The following is an 18,095-nucleotide window of genomic DNA, read 5'->3' as shown; positions in this document are numbered from 1 at the left end:
TTCCACTGCCTTTTCTATGACAGCCTCCGTGGGTGCCTGCAGCCCTGAGGCGGGGCCGACAGATGCATCCCTAGCCTAGCCAGCAGGGACGCCGGGAGTTTGAGCACAGAAGGGGCTGAGAGGGCCCAGAAGTCGTGTGGAGGGCTGTGCATGGGAGTGAGGCCCACAGGCCGAGGCCCCCGCCCTCACCCCCAGAAACATCCAGGGCCTCGAGAACTGCCATCCTTCAATGGCCTCTCCCTGAGCTGGTACCCACCTGGAGGAGGTCCGGATTTGACCCAGGCTCCTGGGTGTTGGAGGAAGTCCCTGATTTCTCTCCCCTCTTGGACCCAGGATCCCTCCATCAGTGGCCAAGCCACCTTCTAGCCCGAGTAAGGGTGGGTGCTGAGGGGAAGCACACAGACCTTCAAGGAACTCAGGGTCTTTGGGCTCTAAGCCCACTGACAGCCCAAGTTGAAGGCACAGTTCTGACACGGAGTGGAGCCAACCTGAGAAGAAGCAGGCGAGCAGAGCGCTGGGAGATGCTCAGGAAAGGGCCCTGTCCAGATGAGGGATCCAGGTGGGCCCCCTGAGGAGTGTGCACCTGGCCATAATCCTGGGTCTCTGTGTCTTCCTCAGGTGAACTAAATCCTCACCCAGGTACCCATACAGGCCATTTGTTGCCAGCTCGCTTTCTGAGTGCTCGCTGAAGGCCCTGTGACACCCCCTCCAAGAAGTCCTCCCTCTCTGACCTCACACTGAGTTCCATTCACCCCACTGAGCATCAGTCCCTTGTGGTTTCCTGCTAAAACCTTATCTTTCCTGCTGAAGTCTCGGTTCCTGGAGGACAGGAGGTTGGGTCTGCTTCCCTCAATATTCCCAGATCCTATGGCTGAGCAGGCTGGGCGGCCCAATAGGCAGCATTCCTCCTGACCAAACCTAAGAAACACGCTGACCGCTTTCCAATCACTTCTCCGACATGCACGGCCTTTAGATCTTTACAGGGTTTTGTCTCATTTCTCATTCTTGGGTGTGAGATACCCTCATGTGGGTGTGAGGAATGTAGACCCAATGTCACCCAGCTAGCATCTGCACCAAGATAAAAGAGAACCCTGACTGTGGCTCTGTTTGCTAAGTTAGTGCCCACCCTTGTCGGCCCAGGGCCATGTGCTTCATCTACATCCCCTCATTCAAGACTCCCAACAGCCCCAGGAGGTGGGTTGGATTGTCATTGCCTTTTAAAAAAGAAAAAACAGAGACTCAAGGAAGTGACGTGACTTGCTCAGGGTCTTCCAGCTGGGAAATGGCAGAGCTGATCTTAAACTCAGGAGCACCTGACTCCTAAGACTCTGCATTTTGGTCCAGGTTTCCTAAAGGTCAATCCATGCCTTTTTCAAGGTACTGCCCACAGCACTCGGGTCTTCAAGCCCCAGGTCCTCCCCTCTCCCACCCTGCTGTCATACTCACCTCTCCCGGGTATGGCCTCTTTATGCTCTGAATGGGAAGGGACTGGGGCCGGGGGCCCGGGTAGGTCTGCTGGGGCATCCGCTGCCCATGCGTGCCAAAGGGGCTGATGCCGGGCGGCCGGGGTTGGTTCATGCCCATGGGAGGGCCGCTCATCCCTGAGGGCGTCATGCCAGCCGCCATGCTTGCAGGGTTCATGCTGCCCCCCATGGAGGCAGGCCCCCGAGGCCCGGGCTGGTTCATGAATTGGCTGTTATACGCCTGGGTGGGACCCATCTGGAAAGAGGAACAGACCTTCAACGGGAGAAGAAGAAAAAAAAAAAAAGAATAAAATGCCACATGCATTGAAAGTGCAGGGAGGGAAGAATGGGGGAAGTGGGGGTTGGGGGTCCGGGGGACTCTTTCCTGTGCGGCTGCAGCTGGTCCCAAAGGACCACTGGCCTCCTGGGCTCACTGTTGCCCTCTGCAGGCCGCACAGGAAAGATGCAGCCCGAGGGGTGTTAATGGGGTGGGGCGCAGTCACTCCAATGCACAGGCAGCATTTCCAGGGAGGCAGGCAGGGAACGGGGAAGAGGGTGCAGGGGAGACACATGGGAGAATGGAGGCAGATGAGGATGGAGGCAGGAGCCCCTTTCCTGGAAGCCCTGGCCCCACAGAGACACACCCTCCATCAACAAAGTCTGAAGAGGCCTCAGCTCCCACCCCTCTGCCCACCTGCCCTGCTGTCCCCATCCTGCAATCCCCTTCTCCATGCCTGGCCTGCACTTCTGCAAGGGGGGGGGTCCCCCTCTCCTACATCCCACCCCATCCTTCTGAAGGTCAGGGGAGCAGAGCTGGGACCTGGGCAGGATCTACAGATGGGATGACTAGGAGGGCACCAGTCCTCAGAGGCCACCGGGGGGACAGAATGATAGAGCCCACTCTTTGGTGAGTAGGGCCCAGAGAGCAAGAGGGAACCTCTTTCCCCAGAGGCAGACACACACGAGCCACCACCCCACGCAGAACCAACACAAGCACCCAAACAACCCCCCGCCCCACCCAGCAGCACTGACATGCCTGCATCCTAACACGCACCCCTTCACAGCTTCTAAGAGAGCTCAAATGCACCCTGACACCGCCAGCTCCCCTCTGCACACATGGCTCAACAGACACCAGCCCCTCAACTCCGATTCCCAGGGCTGTTTGCCTGGCTGAGAGGACCAGGACTGCTGCGGCCCTTACCGGTCCATACTGGTTTATATCCTTGTTCTGTGTTTCCTGCAAGGCTGCCACAGTGGCCGTGGCTGTGGCCGTGGCCGTGGCTGCCGCCGCCGCCACTGCAGCTGCTGCGGCGGCGGCTGCTGGCTGAGTGAAGTCAGCAGGTGGTCTGGTGTGTGGAGGGATGCCCATGCCTGCAGGGGCATTAGGACCCCCGGGGTAACTGCGAGGGAGAGAAGAAGGGAGAGTTAGACGTCGCCTGAATCTAAAGATGAACCTATGACGAGCCTTGGGTGGGCAGGGAGAGGTCGGTCGTTTCAGAGGTGGGTCGGTTCTGCCCACCACTCATAGAGGGGGGAGGTCTTAACTGAGAGCCCAGAGGGGACAGCGCTCAGTCCTGGGAGCTGGGGAGGGCTAAGGCCACGAGGCAGTCTTGGACAGAGCAGGGTGGCAAGAGGGGGGATGGGACACCTCTGTGCCACCCCTAGGTCCCCGGAGCCCCTTCCTGGGATTCCAGGCCCTCTCCCTCCCTTACTCTTGAGCCAAGGACTCCCAGCCCCGACACAGTTCTGCTTCCACAACCAGCAGGGCAGAGCTGAACCTCCTGCACCCCATCTAGAGCTGCTTTCCTGAGCCAGGTCTCTCGATGTCTTCCAACTTATAAAGATGTGACAGAGAGGGGTCATCATGAGGAACACAAAGGTAGTCCTTTGAGCCCCACGGGCTTGATGGCCACAAGAACACCACCCAGCTGTGCACCGTCTGATCCGCAGGCCAGCTCCCAGAATGGGGGATTACTGTGCCCTGCAGGCAGATGTGAAAACTGAGGAGAAGTAGGGGGCCAGGGATCCCCATACTTCCCAGTCCAGGAAGCACACGTTGGGATTTACATCTGACCCTACTGTTTGGGTGGAGGGCAGGCAGGGCCGACACGCCCCTTCTGAAGGCTGCCGCCCCGGGCCGGCCCTGCTCACCTGGCCCCGAAGCCCCCGCTGCCAGGGTAGTTGGGCCGGCCGTACATGCTCGGCTGGATGTAGGGCTGCGCGGGGCCAGCCTTGGCTGAGAACTGCTGCTGCTGCCCAGCAAACTGTGGGGAGTTGAGGCCGGGGTTGCTGGTGGTCATGCCCGACGCCATGGGGTTGCCGCCTGGATTCATGGGGTTGTTGGCATTAGCCATAGGGTTCCCGAGGACCTGTGGGCAAAGAAAGTGGCTGTCACCCAGACTGGTGGTGGAGAGAAAAAAGGAGAAATGACAGAGGTGGGGGTGGAGGTGGAGGAGGAGTCAAAACAGAGGGAGGACAACAGAGAGAAGGAGGAGGAAAAGAGTGGGGGGCTTTTTAATTTCATCTGGGCATTAACTGTTGGCATAATACACAAGTGATTGTAAGTGGGTAACCCCACCTGAAAACAGGCAGCAGAGATGAGAACTTCAGCCTGTGATGGAACGAGGTGGGGCTGGTCCTGCACCAGGCAGCAGGTGGGAAAGCATCGGACTTCTCAGCCCTCCCACCCCACAAAGTGGCCTGCATGCCCAAAGGTCAGGCCACACAGAGGCCCTGGGCTGCTGCTCTGTGAGGGCAAAGAGAAGCCCAACTTGCTAGCTCTGGAGGGCGGCAGGATCCCAGTTGTGGGGCTCCCTGGGGCCCGAGACCACAGGTAAGTGTAATGGTTCCCTCCAGGGTGGCAAGCAGCCCCTAGCCCTTCACGTGGCTTTGGCAGAGGCTAGAGTGGAGGAAAAGGGCAGGAGCGAGAGTGGGAGGCAGGCCTGACTAGGGGTGTGGAGTGGAGTTTGTCATAAGTTTAAGGCTCAAGCTTTTGCTGAAATCCAACCCAGGCTACCCAGGGTCAAATGACCCCAGGTATTGGAACCCTGAGGATAAAAACAACCAGGAAGTTCTCCTGTTTATCCAACCAAAGTAAGTGTGGGCCAGGAAAGAACTCCTCGCTTTCTGTCAGGTGAAAGCCATTCCCTCCGAAAGGCCCAAGGATGGGGCAGCGCACAGGGGCCAGGTGCCATCCTCTCGGGGCAGGTGTGGACCCATCCTGGGTAGAGGCATGTCCACAGCTGGGTGTGCCCTGAAAGCTGGTCTTTCCAACTGGGGAGGGCCTGGGAGAGCAAGCAGGGTGACATGGCATGGTGACCCAAGGGCCCCAGGGTTCGAGGGATGGTCCCACACAGGAGGGGCTGTGGCTGGGGGGAGAGAAGGCTCTTACCTGGCTCTGGGATGTGTTGGTCACTCCCCAAACCGTGGTGACCACGGAGAGGGAGCCGGGAGGCTGGTTGGTGTTCTGCTGCCAAGGGACAGAGTCATAGGGGAATGACCCATCACTGCAGAGGGAGATAGAGGGGGGTCCTCAGAGGCTGCAGACACAGGCTCAGACGAGGCGTACCCCATCACCCACCGCCATACTTTGTAGCTCCCAGCCAAACCCAGGTGACCCCATTCTCCATCAGTTCTGGGTCTCCCGGGCCTGGCACAGTGTCCAGTGCAGAACAGGTGCACCCTGAATGGGGACAGACTGAAAGTGACCACCTCTGCTCCCATCACTGCAGAGGTGGCTGTCTGCCTCCCCTTAGGCCAGGTCCACAGGCCTGGCTACAGAGGAAGAGAGACCTGTAGGCTCAGTCTAAGCTCTGCCTTCAACCAGGCTCTGACTATAGGTGGCTTTCCAGAAAGGGCTCTGGTTCCCCTGTACAAGGTTCCCAGCAAAACTTCCTGAGTCCTTCTCAGAAAAGGTCGGAAGGGCCTCAGTCCGAGTCTTGGCTCTTCCTCCTTCACCCCAACCCCTCATGATGAGCTGGTCACCCCACCCAGCGGACTTGGCCTTTGGAACGAGCTTCCTCATGTCACTTCTTCTTCCCAGATCACACCTGTCTACCTGCTGTGCTTCCTCCGTGCTTCCACCCCAATCTGCACATTCCTGCCAAGCGAATCTCCCTGGAACACCTAAGCCACTCAGCACAACTAAAGGACCTTCTTCAATGGCATCTAGTGTTTACAAGCCAAGTCCAAATTCAAGCTGCAGGACGATTTACCCCATTGGCTAATCCCACCCTCCACCCTATCCAGCTTCCCATCCTGGCTCCCGCCCCTCTGGGAGCCCCACCCCAGCGGTTCCCACATCTCCCTAGTCTTCTCTTTAGTTCCAACAGTACCTACCTTCTTCGATGACATCTCCTGAGGAGCCCCCAAACATCAGAAGCAAAGCCCGATGCCCCGCCCTGCATACCACAACTGCTCAATAATGGCTTCCTGTTGGTCGCCATGGTACAGATGGAGAGTGAGAGGGGCAGGGACACAAGATTAAGGAATCTACCAGGGGTCTCAGCCCCCAGGAGTGCTAAGCTGAGGCTGCCTCTCCCCTAGAGCGGGTCCTGCATTGGCTCTCTGGCACCTCTTACTGAGAGAAAATCCCAGACACGGCCCCAGGAAGAGCAGAAAAGCAAAGCACCCACATCTGTGTACCACCTCTGTCCAAAGCATCCCCACAGGGGCGAAGCCTGCAAGGCAGTGCTGCTGGGTACCTGGGGAGCGGGGATAGGTGGGGGGAAGGGGGTCTGGAGGAGGGTGGCTTGGTAGGAAAGCACCTCACGCCTCTGACTTTTGCCTTCATCACAGGAAATCAGCAGAAGGCAAAAGCTCTCATTTATGCCTAGAGAACTGTTCCCCAGCCGGGCAGCCAGCCCAGGCCCTGGAGGCCGAGGCAACTAGGGGCAGAAATGCTGGGAGCCAGCCCAGAGCTCCAACTTCCAGGAGGGAGGCACAGTCCTGCATGACAGCTGGGCAGAGTGGAGCCGGGGGTCTGAGTCTTGTGCCCTGCTCCTTGCTGGGGGGCAGTCAGTAGTGTTGGTCAAGTCAGGCCAGGAGGGCAGGACCACATCACTGACTGCCCCTGCTGGCTGTCCCCTTGCCTGGACACCCTCTCTGCTTGGCCAGCCCCTGACTTTCTTCTTGTCTCTGCTCAGGATGGGTCTGCCCTGACCCGCAGAAGAGCAACCCCATGCCTACTCCCTTTTCCTCTTACTCTGGCTTTTGTTTTGGTCCCCTGGTTGCAAGTTCTGGCCTCTCCCTCCCTGGGTCAGGACCCTGGTACAAGCTCCTGAGCCTGTCTGCACTCAGTCTCCCCCTCTGTCAAATGGGCATAAGAACAGGACACACCCCACCACCGCTCTACTCTCAGTGTCTTCCAACTGCAGGTCATGACACGAGTGGGTCGTGACACTGAACTAGCATGAGGGGGAAAAAGAGGGGATAAAAAAAGAAAGTAATCAAGTGTGAGCACAGTGTAAGGATGCATATCATCCCTTGAACAGACTTCTTAATTTTATATACGAGCATGTGTATGCCCTGGGTCATGGGATAATGTGCACATTTAATGAGGGTCTCAGGCAGGTAAGTCTGAACAACATGGGCCTTGGTAGCCTAAGTCTGATGGGGCTTAAAGAGGAGACTGCAGACAAAAAGGCTTTCTTAAGTGGGAAGTGACACAGGCTTTAGCATTACTCATGATTTCTGGTCAGGGGAAGGGGGGTGGGGAACAGGAGGCCTAGAACTAGGGGGAGAGGAGCTGTCCTTAGGGAACCAGCCCTCCTGCCCACACCCCGCCTCTGCTGCCTCTGCAGGCCAGATGTGATGTGGGCCAGCGGAAAGGGGGCGAGGCCCAGATGTAATTCACCCAGGCCAAAGGTGACTGACAGCTCACACTCTCTGCATCTGGGGAGGCTGCCGGGGGACCTGGGAGCCCAGAGAGCCCGGGCGGGTGGGGCAGAGGAGCTCAGGAAAACAAGCAGGGCCTGCTCTCCCAGGAGGTCACTGGGGACCAGGGGGCACCACTTGGTCCCAGGGCTGGAACACCAGAGTCTTACAGGGAGGCCCTGCAGGCTAGGGTTTTAAACAACAAAGAGGAGACCCTGGCCACTTGCTCTCTTGCGGGGCTCTCACCATAGGTGGACCTTGATTGAGTACAGGACCCCAGCGACTGAGCAGAGCACAGGCCTCTCTCCCCAGAAATCCTGCCCCACAGGCTCCCACCAACCCTTCACGATGAGGTCTGGCTCTGACCGAGGTTCATGTCCTTTCAGAACACGCCAGGCTGGCTCAGGAAGTGAACCACCCGCGGGAGCCCCCGGAGCCTGGCGGGGCCCCGCAGCTGCTGCTTCACCACCTCAGGTGGGGAGGCCCCGGCTCACCGGGATACAGGCCCGCCAGCAAGCTCCCAACTGCCCTGCAGCTCGTGGGTGGGCCTTGTGGGCGGAAACCGGCTCCTTCCTGTTTTGTCCCCTCCACCCCAAGCTCAGTGAGAAGCAAACTCAACCAAGGTTCCCAAACTGGGCATCCCGCCGTCTGGCTGGAAGGTTCACCCCAGAGCCCAGATGTACACCCGGCGTGCATGTGTGTAGGTGGGGGACATGTATGTGTGCATGCACATGGGCCCTGCTGGCACGATGCTGTGCACACGCGGGGGAGGAGACAGGCACACGCGTGGAGGGGTGGTCTCGGGGATGTGCTCGCCCCCACTCGCACCTGCTGCAGAAGCAGAAGTGGCAGCCGTACCGACACGACTGTGACTCATCTCCTGGGGAGACGGCTCCTGCTGGCGCAGCGAAGGCGCTCGCCCCCACAGGCCCACGGTGGCAGTCAGCCCTGCCAACGCCTCTGCCCAGACTCAGACACTGCCACTGGTGGGGGAGTGGGGGAGGTTGCCTGACTCCCAGTGCCCAAGGATCAAGGACGAGCCAGGATCCTGGGACCTACGAGGGAGGGAAGGGGCCCAGGGTGATGAAGAGAAGACCTAGGAGGCCTTGGGGGAGCCCTGAGGTTGTGTCCCTCCTCTACAAGTGCTATTTAACCAGCAGACATGCTCGGCCCAGGTCAGAGGTCCTTGGGCTGAGGAATTTCAGGGTCTCCCACTGGGAGCCACTTCCCTCCTGTCCATACGGTCGCAGTTCAGAGGGAGGCCAGCTCCCCGGGATCTGAGAATTCCACCTTTAGTAGTTCTGCCCAGCTCTGCACACCCCCAATCCAGCATGGCCTGGTCTTACGCAACAAGCCACCCCCAGCCACAGACCTATCCAGCCAACCCTGCCCTAAGAATCCTGCTCCACCTACAGAGGCACCAGTGCCAGAGGCCACTTGGAATTTCAGCAATGTTCCACCGGCCAAGCGACTCCTAACACAGCGGCAGCTGCTTCCCCACCTCTGTGCCTCTTAGCCTGGACGCTTTGTCCCCACCCTGAAAAACACCACTCATCCTTTCCAGGCTCCTCCTCCAAAGGCCACCGCTTCCAGGAAGCCCTTGTCACGTCCATGGGCCTGATCTCTACTCGCTCCTGGGGGCAAGTCGGGGCCTGAGTGAGAGTCCTTCTGCCCTGGGAGCCCCGAGTTCTCAGCCTACCTGTGCCTGGAGTGATGTCTTCACACACCTGCAGGGCTCAGGAAGCCTCTGCTAACCAAAGTGCTGGAAAGAAACACCACCTCTCTGGGCTGGTGCACTCAGAGGGGTACCTGAGAATGAATGAATGTATGCATTCATTCATTAAGCCTGATTACTGATCACCTACAGTGTGCTTGTAACCTCATGGGCACTGACACCCAGGAAGTGAAAGGTCCTGCCCTCCAGGGAGGGGACAGAGGAAAGCTAATGAAGGAGCTACTCACTCTCACTATGCCTCAGTGTCCCTGAGACCATCCCTCGCCCCGCACGGGGATGATGACAGCCCCTCTTAGAAGATGGTCATAAGGATTAAATGAGCTCACATGAGCAGGGCAAGATGACCATGCCAGCACACTCTGGGCGCCCTAAAACTGCTGGCTGCTGTGATTCGTATGATTTATCGAGTGGCTTCCATATTGGAAGAAACTACATGTAATTCACCCAAGAACTCATGTGATCCTTTGAAGTGGGCTGAACAGACACATCTCTTAAGATCCGAGGTTCCCAGGCTCTCAGAACTAGTCAAGGGCAAAGGTTGCCAGGTGGACCTGACCACATCCCACTGCCTTGGGGAGCTCAAGATCCGGTAAGGTGGCATTTCCTTGTACAAAGATGACGACACACAAGGGAGCACACGTTACAAAGGTGATCTACAAGTACACGAGAATTCCAAGAAGGGGAATAGCTCTCCAAGGGCTCTTGGGGAAGTCGCCCTTGGGAAGCCACCCAGCATGGAGATGTAACGTTTGGCTTCAAAGACTGGCTGTAGACGAAACCCATTCCTGTCCCAGGAAAAAAAACCCACGTTATACATCAAATCACTAGCTTTGGTCTGGGACTGAGTATGCTGGCAAATATTCAAGGACTCTGACTAAACGTTCTTTTAGCTAATATTCAAATGGCAGAAGGAGTCCTTGCAGCACAGTGGTTAGCTATCTGGGCTGTGAATTTAAGATTCTTTAGGGTCAAACCTTGGCTCTGGTCGGCCTCTGCTGGTTTCTATGACCTGAGATGTGTTACTGAAGTCAGCCTCAACGTTCACACTGTAAAGTGGAACCTTAATACTCTCTTAACATATTGATCACCCACTGTGGATCAGGCGCCACGGAGAAAACACAACTGTCACCCAGATTTGGGTGACATGCTGATCAACGTGTTAGGATGAAACATACAAATACAGATAAAGTTTAGCACAGTGCCTGGCAAATAGTCCCTGCTCAACTGAACCTGTATTTTTTTTCTCCATTTCTCCAGCTCAACTCGGGTGAAGGTACCCATATTTACTCGATGATACAATGATGGTGCTTAGAAATTCTGCAAATAGACCATCAACGGGAGGGGGTGTTACTATCATTCCTGCCTGTTAAATGGATTTTCCAAGCCTCCGAGGCTTTCCTCAATGTTCCTCTGCCTTCCTTTCTCTAGCTAGTAAAATCCTATCTATACTTCAAAACCCAGCCTGGATGTTCCCTTTTGCGACTCTCCCTAGAAGAACCAAGGGCATCTTTCTCTGTTCCCTCACCACTTTTTTCCATATATTTTATAAAGAGCTCTTCATACTGCAGTTATAGTAGATAGTTTACATGTCTGTTTGCCAGCCCCATGGGACTGACTGATGTTTGCTAAATATGAGGACAGGAGTAAAGAGGGAGTGATGATTCCTGGTTCCTGGGGCACCTCCTGTGAAACTGTCTACACACACATTCATGGAGGGAAGAGGAGGGGAGGGCTGAGTTATTTCTTCCCTTGCACTTCTAACAGCCACTTTATTTGGGAGAAATAACAAATTCCTATTAAGGGTATTGTCAGACCCTAATTAATTTCCCTGATCTGGCTATATTGGTCCTGTCTCCATGCAAGGCTGTAGCATTACCACTAATGAAACACCAAGCCAGTGAGGAGCTGCAGCTCCCACCCTTTTTAATTTAGGGGGACCATTAACAGCGCTCTCCATCATTACAATTACTGGGGACCGCTTCCTTCCCTCCCTGCGGTGAAACTCAGAGAGAAACTTGTACAGCTAACTGCATATTAGAGGGTTTTAAATTTTTTCAATAGGAAAGAGGAAAGGAAAAGATCTTTGCATCCTGGCAATCTGGAACTCATGGAGCAGGATTTATAGATCCTTCAATCTCCCTTTCATTGCTTTTTTTTCCTGGGGCAAGAAGAGGGGTCTATTACAAACTGAGCATTTGGTTTGGCTGTGAAAAAAGAGCTAAAAATGAAAGCAGGGAAGGTGGTGTGATGGGAAAGAAGAAGACCAGGGGTCAGTTGTGCTTGATCCCTTCTTTGCTGGCTGACAGTTAACGAGCACATCAGAGTCTGATGGCACGAGGCTGAAGGTTTGGAGAATAACGACTGGTCCATGGGGCTCCCTGTGTGCCAGGCCTGGCAACAAAAGTCCTGCACTGCTGTTATTTCACCTCCACACATGAGGAAACTGAGGCACCAAGAGGTTACAGAACTGCCTAAAGTTACCCAGCTGGAAGATGGCAGAGCTGAAACTCAATGGCCGGCAGCTGTAAAGTCCATAGCCTGTACCTCTGCCTGCTGCATAGAGGGGAGCCCCAGGGCCCTGCCCAGGATGGGAGGGGAGATCCATGACCCCGCCCAGGATGGGAGGGGATATCCAGCACCCCGCCCAGGATGGGAAGGGAGCTCCAGGGCCCCACCCAGGATGGGAGCAGAGCCCCAGGGCCCCACAGGATTCAAATAGAGCACAGGGCTCCACCCAGAACCTCTCCTCTGGGGGCTGCAAATCCTTCACCTGGAAGAGGAAGGGTGGCACCTCTCGGTCTTTGAAGCTTCCCAGCTCTAGCTGACTTTGATTATAATCAAATTAAGAGTGTAAACAAGATTTATTAGGCTTTCAATTACCTTTGTGGCACTGATTTGCATACAGACAATGTACTAACCACAAGTGGCTTTTTTAGCCACTCATTAAAAATCTGGGAGGAGGCAGAAATGTTTGTTGGCATCAAGTCTGGGTCACTGCAGGGACAATGAAGGGGTCCTGCTGCCTGGGTGCAGGCCCCAGGCCCCTTCCTACCCTGGGCTGGCCTCTCCCAGCCTCCCTTCTCCAGCATAGTACTCTGCGGGCCTCTGTAAAGTGGGGAGGTCAGGACCAGACAGGGAGCGAGCCCACACGCTGCTCCACAAATCACAGAGCTCTAGCCAAACATGCAAGTACCCAGGGCTATCCCTGACTACCAGCACCCTCAGAAACTGGCTCAAGGGGTCACAAGCCTCTCCTCACAGACTGATGCTGTGGTCCTGACCTCCATGGCCTGAAACAGACATGATCTCAACGCCTGAATTACAGAAACACGACAGTCACAGGGAGACAGCCTGGGGCTTCAAGCATCCAGGCTCCCTCACTCTCTCTTGTTTGCTTGTCCTCAGAGTCTCAGACAAGGACCCCTGAGTCTTCGATCAGTGCATACCTCTGAGCACCCAATCCTGAACACGCAGGGTCCCTAGGCTTACCCATTGCCCAAGGTCTCCTTAATGAAAAGGCAAGAGGACTGTCCTTCCTCCAAGTCATTCACAACACAGCTGTGGAGGAGGGTGGGCAGAAGCGTTTCCTGTCTGTGACATTACTTGGCTTTCTCCTCCACTGTCCTTCCTTCTTGTTCGGGAAATTACACAGGGACTTAAAAGGCGATACACCTCACTAGTTCTCTGGAAATGAGGGGGCTTTGGGAAATTCAGGAAGTTACAGGTAGAGAGCAGCTGACCTCGAATCTCAGGCCACACTGTGCCCTGGGAACAGCCCTGGACTGAAGGGACATGGGTTGGGCCTTGTTCAACAGATGACACTTTCCAGTCTCAACTGTCCAACTATAAATCAGGAAAAGGGGTGAGGTGTGGATTAGAATCGGGTTAACGACCAGATACCACCTCACTGGTCCTGAATGGCCAGTGACAGGGTGAAGGGGAGACACAGTATGTTTTAGTGCCCCGCCCCTTCCTGGCTTTGTGTTCTTGGGCAAGTCACTGTCCCACTCTGGGCGTTTCCCTTCCAGTTCTGCCATCTGGGTGTAGGGTATTCAGAATGCCTGCCACCTCGCTGTGCTCCGTGAGGAGGCTGAGTTCCATGGAACCGATGGGTCACTTGTCAATACTTAGTGAGTCTTCCAGAACACACAGCCCTCCCTTCTCTGAGAAGCTGCCTGCTTTGCACTCTCCAGCACTCCAAGGGCACGTACAGGGGCTGAACCAGGGGTAGTGGCAGGGCACTGTGTACCAGCTGGTGGCTCTTCAGCCCATAGCATTTCTTGCGAAAGCCAGTTTAAACTCATAGACCGCCACCTGCCCAATTCCCAGCCCAAGTCCTTCAAGGTCAAGGCCCACATCCTCTGGCTAAGAAGCCTTTTGACTGTTTCAGCCTGGCCATCTTCCTCCTAATGAATCCCACAGCCAACCTGCCTGTCGCCTAAACCTGCCTCAATCTGCCTGCTCCCACCTTTGCCTCACTGAGTATTATCTCCTCAGCCAGTGAGAGTCGGCTCCTGGAGCAGAGATGCCGTTTATCTGTTTCACCCCAGGGCTCGACAGTCTCATGCCTTCAGTTCAACTCAGCAAAGACCTGGCCAAGGGTTGGCTGTGGTCATGGCCAAGCAGGTCTGGGGCAGATCTTTGGAGGGTGCTGGCCTGCCATCAGCAACAGCTTTACTGAAATGACTTGGAGGAGGGGTGGCTGGGAAGGACACGAGATGGGGGATGACGAGAAGCAGGATGATTCTCGCAGGATGGAGGGTTAAGGAGCTAAAAGGTGACAAGGGTAAACGCACAGTGTGTAGCTTGGGTTGCAGTCAGCCGCAGCCTGTGCTCAGTGGCTGGGCAGCAGTTCAGCTGGAGAAGACCTGCGGCTTTTAGCAGAGCCAGGGGCAAGGTGGGGAAGGTGGACGGAGGAGAGCTTTGCCTTTCTAGAGTAGTTGTTCCTAACCACAGGTGACACTTCTGATAAATGTGTGAGAGTCCTTTAGCAATGCCAGGGGTCACTAGAAGAGTCGAGTGGTCAGAAACCAAGACATGACTTGCCCTGCAAAGCCCTGCACCATAAAAAAACTACCCTGGCCCAAAAGCCAGCATTACTACACCCAGAAACACCCACAGAAGGGGATTGTTCTAAGCGTCAGAGCTGTCATAGTCCTGATGGAGGGCGTAACAAGGCAGTGACCCTGAGGAGTAGCAGGGGGCTTGCTGTGGTGCTTCTGACCCAGGCAGGGAATCAACCACATGTCGGGGGCCAACCTGCCTGGGCAGGTACTGGATCCAAGGAACTCTAAGTTCCCTTCTGGCTCCAAAAATCAACTGCCTCTAACTCAATTTCTAAAGCCTGGCCAGCAACTGACTTCCTGCGCGTCGATGGTGTGACCCAGGTCTCCTGCAGTGTGCTCTGGGTCAGGCTGGGTAATGGGAGTGGAGCTGTGACTGTAAATGCCCCTCCCAGTCATCCGTGGGGACACACAGACAGCATGACAGGCCCTGCTGTTCCAGGGTCAGCTTGCAGAGCCCTGGGAGAGGGCATCCTCAGCTCAGCAAGGGACCTGCGGGATAATTAACTGGGACACTTGCTGGTTCTGACCACGTGCTCCTTCTGAGGCTGGTGCAGGGCAGACCGGTCAGCTCCTCAGTGCCTGGTGACTTCTGGCAAGCCTGTCCCTCCTGCAATGCTGGACCTCTGGTGGCCCCATCCCTGTGCTGGTGGCCCAGCCTCCCTCAACTCCTGCCTCGATGGCCTGGGATGGCTCTGTCCCTGTCCAAGGGTGGGATCACCAGCCCTGTGACTTTCCTGAGCTCCTTCCAAGCCCTGGGTGTCTCTGGGTTTGCCTAACCCCTGCTTAGCAAAGAGGGAAGGTTCTGGATTTAGGAACACTCACTTTCCACCAGAAGTCTAGAACATGAAGAAGAGACAGCCCTCCACGGAAGGGACTAAGCAGCCAGGCTGGGCAAGACCAGAGCTTTCAGCCTCAGTTTTGATGGGGGAGGAACAACACTTATCCATGGGGATTTAAGACATGACAGCTATATTTTTAGGAACGGTACCATCCTCCCAGCTGCTCAGGGGTCCACACTCCAGGTCTTCCACCTGAGGGGTGTTTCCAAGGAGACCTGGGGGCCTGAGGGGTGGCTGTCCAGTGCCCACCCAAGCAGGCCCTTGTACCACCCCTGATGGCCCAAGCCCACTCACCTGTGCGACAGAGTGGGTTTCATGGAGCTCATGGAGTTGAGGGGGGGCTGCATGGGGAGTTTCCCAGGGGGGTCGCTCTGGCGGCTCTTCTGATGTCGGAGCAGCAGCAGTCGGCCGAGCTCCTCGCACCAGGAAGACAGCAGGGCTGCAAGGAAGGACAAGATGGTCAGCGGGCTCCTCGGCCACCTCACCCTCTCAGACTGGGTACCTCCGACGCTGGTTTTGCCCCCACCTTGGTGAGACACCAGGAGAGTCACTAAGCCTCCTTAGGAGGCCTCAGTGTTCTCACCTACATAATGGGAATAACACCCCCGAAGAAAGGAGGCCTGAAAAGCCTCTGTTGCTGTAGGAGTAGATTACAGACAGGTCAGTTGTAACAGCAAAAAGGATTGAGTCAAGACCACGGAGCAGACGGCAGAGGCGGCGCCAAGGGGAGACCGGAGAGGGAGGGAGGGGGCCAAACACAGACCTCGTGTGGGCCGAGGTTGGGAACTGCTGGCCAACCCCAGACATCTCAGTGAAGTCCACCCCCTCGGACTCTGAATAATTGGCTCAACATAGCTTCCCTCCGTGAGTGGGGCCCCAAATCACAAGGTTTAAAAAAATCCGGATTCTTCCTGGAACCTGTTGACAACCGCAGGAGTACCTGCAGGGTTCTCCCTGAAACTCCTCCCCGCAAAGTGCCTCTTTGCCGAGCATGGGTGCACCCACTTCTTGTCAGACCCGTGACTGGTCCCTACACCACTAGGCACAGATGCTTGAAAGGACAAACGATTCTGAGGGCAGAGAGTGGCCTGGGGGTGGGGGGTGGGGGAACGAGCTAGAATCTGCCAGGGGCACCAAAGGCAGGAGCACGTGAGGGCTTAGCAGGGCCTCAGACACCAAGAGAAAAGCAACCAGAATGAACTGGGTGCTGGAGGAAGAATGCAACTTTCTTTCACCCTTAACTGTCCCAGTGTGGCCACCAGGGCCAAAAGCACCCCAAGGTCAGTGTTTCTAGCTAGTCCCTCCGAAGTGCATGTTTGAGCTAAGATTTGGGGACGGAGTCAGGAGCTAGGAAGCCTGGGCTGTCACCATCCTGCTGTGTGACCCTAAGGAGCTCACAGACCCTCTCTGGGCCTCAGTTTGCTGACAGGGAAAGAGAAGTAGGGACCCTTGCCCTGCCTTCCTCCAGTGCTGTGGTCAGGGGCGGCAGGGGAACTGCTGAGGCTGTGGAAACAAAGAGGTGGATCACACCCCAGCCAGGGTCCCACTCCTGCCGTGAGTACTTCAGCCAGACTGATCTGGTAGTTCTGGAAGGAGTCGACCGGGTGGGGTGGTCAGGAGCCTTTTGAACCAGGACTGTCTGGCCATTTGGAGGGAGCCCACTCCCTCACTCCCAGGGTCTCCCATCTGGACACTGTACAACATGATTCTGTGTCCTTTTCTCGAATCCACCCTGTGTGATCCAGGGTATCAGCTGTTATCTCCATTCTACAGAGAGCAGGCTGAAGCTTGGGCAGGTGAAGTTACTCGCCCACAGTAACCACAGCCAGAGAGGGGCAGAGACACAGACGGCGCCCCTGCTGTAGGCCCCGGTGCTGGAGCCCAAGGCTGGACCAGGGTGTGGGAGAGAAGGTGGTACCCTTCAGAAGGCAAAAATGAACCGGCCATGGTCTCCAGCTCCTCTGATTCAATGAGGAACCCTTTCAGCCTTGTTTGAATCACACCCTTTCCTGCACGTAGCAGTCACCCGGGGATGAGGTCCAGACACACGAGGCTCCGGACTGGCTGCACAGGGCTGCTGCTTTGGGTCACCCAGATCCTGCAGAGGCTCCCCCATCAGCGCCCGTCCCTGAGAGGTAGGGCTGGGGACCCTCTGAGACAGACCCTGCCGGGCTCTGACCCCTGCCCATGGGCCAGGCAAGCTCTTTAAGGAGTGTGGAATGAGTAGGGCCCGGCATCTTGGAGAGCAGTGGGTTCCTTCCTGCCCCTCACCAGACAGGCAGGGGCCAGGAGGCAGCTTTGAGGATCAGCAGGAGAACCCTGTCCATCCAGTCCTGCTGCGAGCTGGCCGGGAGGTAGGCGTCCACAATCTCAGGGGCCTGCTGGGGTCCGAAGGGCAAAGGAAGGACAGTGGCTCTTGTGGGAACAGGGTGGGGTGTTGAGGGGCCCCGCCAGCACTGCTGGGTGCGTCTGCCCGGCCTGTGTAGTGCGTGAAGATGCTCAGCCAAGGAGGCAGTGAGGCTGAGATTCAGCCTGGGCTCCTCTCGAGAGGGCACCTGTTTCTCCCTCCAGGAGGGGGTGCCAATGGGTGAGCTGTGTCTTAAAAGCTGAGTCCTGTCCCTCTCTGTGGGCCACCCATGCCACCACCTGCACAGGGAGGAGGGTGCCAGAGAGGAGAGGCCCCACCCTGGCGTGTGTCTGCCCAGAAACCGTGGCACAACGCCCCTAATGCGGGCGCCCAGCACACATCTGCTGCAGCTGGAGGGGGAGGCAGCCTATTCAGAGAGGCTGAAACAAACAGAAATGAATTTCCAGATTGCTCCATTCTTCTCCAGGCCCCTAGTTACCGCTTCTTGTGCGGGGGGGCATCGGGCATCTGGAAACTCATTTGCACGCCAAGCACGAGGCCCGGCGGATCACAGCCATGGAAGGATTGCTCGGCTGCCAGCACAAAGGAGGGCCGCAGATGGTGCCGCCTGCTGCCCGCCCTGCCCACGGCCGCCCCTCTCAGCCCACGCTCCTCCGAAGGGCCCCCACGCCATGGGAGGGGTTGGGGGCACCACGGGGGCATTTGGAGCTTTCCTCCAATGTCACAAGCCACCCTCCTACTTGGTCAAGG

At 56.5% G+C, this 18,095-nt stretch overlaps 1 protein-coding gene across 7 annotated transcripts in view; it reads right to left on the bottom strand.

Moving 5' to 3' along the window:
• ZMIZ1 (zinc finger MIZ-type containing 1) overlaps nucleotides 1–18,095 on the bottom strand; it is a 229,344-nt gene that overhangs the window by 19,141 nt on the left and 192,108 nt on the right. For 6 of the 7 annotated variants that reach the window (XM_032491579.1, XM_032491576.1, XM_032491574.1 and 3 more), the window contains 5 exons: nucleotides 15,272–15,416; nucleotides 4,855–4,969; nucleotides 3,615–3,832; nucleotides 2,665–2,863; nucleotides 1,447–1,737 (listed from right to left, as the gene is read on the bottom strand). In XM_032491579.1, the coding sequence (XP_032347470.1) occupies nucleotides 1,447–1,737; nucleotides 2,665–2,863; nucleotides 3,615–3,832; nucleotides 4,855–4,969; nucleotides 15,272–15,416 (968 nt within the window). The remainder of the gene's footprint in view (nucleotides 1–1,446; nucleotides 1,738–2,664; nucleotides 2,864–3,614; nucleotides 3,833–4,854; nucleotides 4,970–15,271; nucleotides 15,417–18,095) is intronic. The other variant, XM_032491577.1, reaches the window with a different exon arrangement.

This window comes from Camelus ferus, chromosome 11 (assembly GCF_009834535.1).
Source record: "Camelus ferus isolate YT-003-E chromosome 11, BCGSAC_Cfer_1.0, whole genome shotgun sequence".
Lineage (NCBI taxonomy): Eukaryota > Metazoa > Chordata > Mammalia > Artiodactyla > Camelidae > Camelus > Camelus ferus.
This window is presented reverse-complemented; position numbering and strand designations above follow the sequence as displayed.